Source organism: Gavialis gangeticus, unplaced genomic scaffold, assembly GCF_001723915.1.
Source record: "Gavialis gangeticus isolate Ggan-Ray unplaced genomic scaffold, GavGan_comp1, whole genome shotgun sequence".
NCBI classification, from domain to species: domain Eukaryota; kingdom Metazoa; phylum Chordata; order Crocodylia; family Gavialidae; genus Gavialis; species Gavialis gangeticus.
In genome coordinates this window covers 10,580,309-10,583,310 of record NW_017729029.1, presented here as the reverse complement: position 1 = coordinate 10,583,310, position 3,002 = coordinate 10,580,309, and the positions used below count along the sequence as shown (strand labels likewise).

General features: G+C 46.6%; 1 protein-coding gene across 1 annotated transcript in view; it reads left to right on the top strand.

The window, feature by feature from the left end:
* TAF1 (TATA-box binding protein associated factor 1) overlaps positions 1-3,002 on the top strand; it is an 83,063-nt gene that overhangs the window by 2,448 nt on the left and 77,613 nt on the right. Inside the window, exon 5 of the mRNA XM_019521235.1 lies at positions 699-940. Coding sequence (XP_019376780.1) covers positions 699-940 — 242 coding nt within the window. The remainder of the gene's footprint in view (positions 1-698; positions 941-3,002) is intronic.

Genomic DNA, 3,002 nt, shown 5'->3' with positions numbered 1-3,002 from the left:
CCCCCCCCCCGGTCACTTTGCAGTCTTGGCACTGTGGCCACCAACAAGTGAGCCCTCATGGAACAATGTATAATGCGGCGTGCTGAGTAGCTGTCCCACCAACCTGCTGCTCTAAGCCACTGCCGCACCACTAGGAAGCGGGTCCCTATGAACCTTGGCAGGGGAGGGGAGAGGAAAGAAGGGGGCTTGGTCCCTGGGCAGCTGCCCCCAACTTTCTCAGTGTGGCTTGGCAGTGGTTCATTGTGGTGGGAGGGCAGGATGGCTACTTGGCACCCCCCTACCCCTCAGTAGCTCACCAAAACTCCTTAAGTGGTCTGCTGGCCAAATAATTCCCCTCCTCCCCCTTCAATCTAGTGTTTTGGAATCGAAGAGGGGTCTGGCCAGGCATGCAGTGAGATGGTGCTGCCTAGGACTGGCCCTTCCTTGAAATACAGGGTAAAGTTGTCACATTCTCAACAAGTGTTGAGATATGAAGATTTATAAATAAGCCTTTGAGCTGCTTTTCCATCTTGCTTTTGCTCTTTCTCTGCTGTAGGGCTGGAAGGAAAGACTAAACTGGATGGGACTTGGTAACTGTGACATTTAGTGGCTTTGTTACTGCATGCTCTGAGATAAAGCAGCAATGCACAGGTGGCTCTGAGGGCTGTGCTTGGGGGTAGGGGTGGAACTTTGTTAATGAGTTGCTTGCTTTCTTGTAGCATCTGAGGAAAGAGATGGCATAATTCTGCCCTCCATCATTGCTCCTTCCTCTGCTGCCTCCGAGAAGGTGGATTTTAGCAGCAGCTCTGATTCTGAGTCAGAGATGGGACCCCAAGAGGCCAGGCAAACAGAATCCAAGGAAGGCAAACTTACTCTGCCTCTCGCAGGAATCATGCAGCGGGATGCCACCAAACAGTTGCCAAGCGTTACTGAGCTTTTCCCTGAATTCCGGCCAGGCAAGGTATTGTATGTAAAGGGAAAGTGGTGGAAAGTGTCTGCCCTGCAGTCACGCTCATGAATGTTGTAAATATGTGCTGGTCCAGAGGTCCTAGGCAATTTTGTGTCTCTGTCTCATTTCTCCCTTACCCTGTGCAGGAGAGAAGTCGCTGTGTTGTGCTTTTCCTGCTGTCTATAGGTATCTCTTAGGGAGAGTTGCATATAATTTGGGTTCTGATCTAATCTTTTGCTCTGCAATAGGTCTTTTGTGCTTTAATTTAAAAACAGTTTATGCTTGGGAAGTGACTATCTTTCTCCAGATTACAGGCAAAACAGAGGTTATACTTTCTGCCCTACCTACCTGTTTGTCATTTTTTTCCTCGAATATCTCTGCTCTTCCTCCTGTGCTGCCTCTAACATGGGCAGACAAGGTTCTTCGGATGAATCTGATATCTTTTTATTAGACCAACTTAACTAGTTGGAAAAAAAATTTTAAGCCAGCTTTTGGGTTTAAAAACCCTTCATAAGGCTGAGGAAGTGTCTGCAGTTGGTGTGCGCTCTTCCTGGATGGAATGAAAAGTAAAGAAGCCAGAGGCTGCCTACAAGATAGGCACAGTCAGTGTAGATGTAAATTGAGGAGTCAGGCTGGGTGTTGGAGGAGAGAAGGGGGATGAATAGTGGAGAGGTACCTGGGGAGTCGGATGTCTGGCAGGCTATAATGTGTCATAAATCCAATGTCTATATTTAGTCCATGATTTTTAGTATCCAGGAGGATGACGAAGTGGAGTTCATAGGCTCATCTCTGGGAAGTGTTTTGTAAGTTTCCTTTGAGGATCAGGACAGAGATTGGAGAGAGAGTGGTTTTCTTGTGAGAAATGTGCCCCCACAGGTAATTGGGTATTCTTGTCTTTGATAGATTTCCAGTGTGCTTTCATTCTGGTGCACAGTTGTTGTTTGGTCTCTCTTACGTATTTTCCATCGGGGCATTTGGTGCATTGGATGAGATGTATTACCTTTCTGGAGGTGAAGCTGTAAGATCTGGGAATGCTGATGGCTCTGTTGTGGGGTGTAGTAATTGTAGGGGTGGTGGAAATGTGTTGGCAGGTTTTGCATTTCTTGTCATGGCATGCTCTGGATCCATTCTGTGTATTCTGGGCCTGAGGAAGTTTGCTTCTGGTGATGAGGTTAGTGAGGTTTAGCGCATGTTTGAAGGCTAGGATGGGTGGCTCTGGGACGATCTCTTTAAGAATAAGGTCTGTTTCTAGTATGGGTTGCAATTGTTTGAGGATTTTCCGTATGGGTTTGAGGGAGGGGTGATATGTCACGACCAGCGGTGTGCAAATGGTGGTGGGGGGGGGTTTCTTCTGTACTGCAGCAATTCTTCACATGGTATCTGGGTGGCTCCTTCAAATGTGTGATCTCTCTCTCTGGAGGAGCGTCCTTGTTGTGTGAAAGCCTTTTTAAGGTTGGTGAGGTGACAATCCCAGGTGTCCTTCTCTGTGCAAATTCAGTGGTATCTGAGGGCTTGGCTGTATATAGCAGCTTTTTTGGTGTGTTTAGGGTGACTGCTGGTTCTGTGTATGTTAGTCTGTGGGTTTCTTGTGTAATGTGGTCTGTATTTTATCATTCTGGATGCTGATCATCCTGTCTAAAAAGGAGATGTTGGTGCTGGAGTATTCAAGAGCTAGTCTGATGGAGGGATGGTGATTGCTGAATTTCTGATGGAATTCAATCAGATTGCAGGTTTTCAGTCCAAATGAAGATGTCATCAATATATCTTAAGTATAGCAAGGGTTTGATGGTGCAGTCCTTGAGGGAAGTCATCTTCCAGGTGTCTCATAAAAAGGTTGGCATACTGTGGGGCCATTTTGGTGCCCATAGCTGTTCCCATGTGCTGGAGAAAGTGTTGGTTATTAAAAGTGAAATTGTTGTGTGTGAGGATGAAGTGTATAAGGTCAGTAGTATCTATGGGTCTGTACTCTGAGTTGTAATCTTGCTCTTGTAGATATGTAAGGCAGGCTTGGATGCCATCTTGGTGTGGGATGTTGGTATATAAGCTGGTAACATCCATGGTGGCTAGGAGGGTG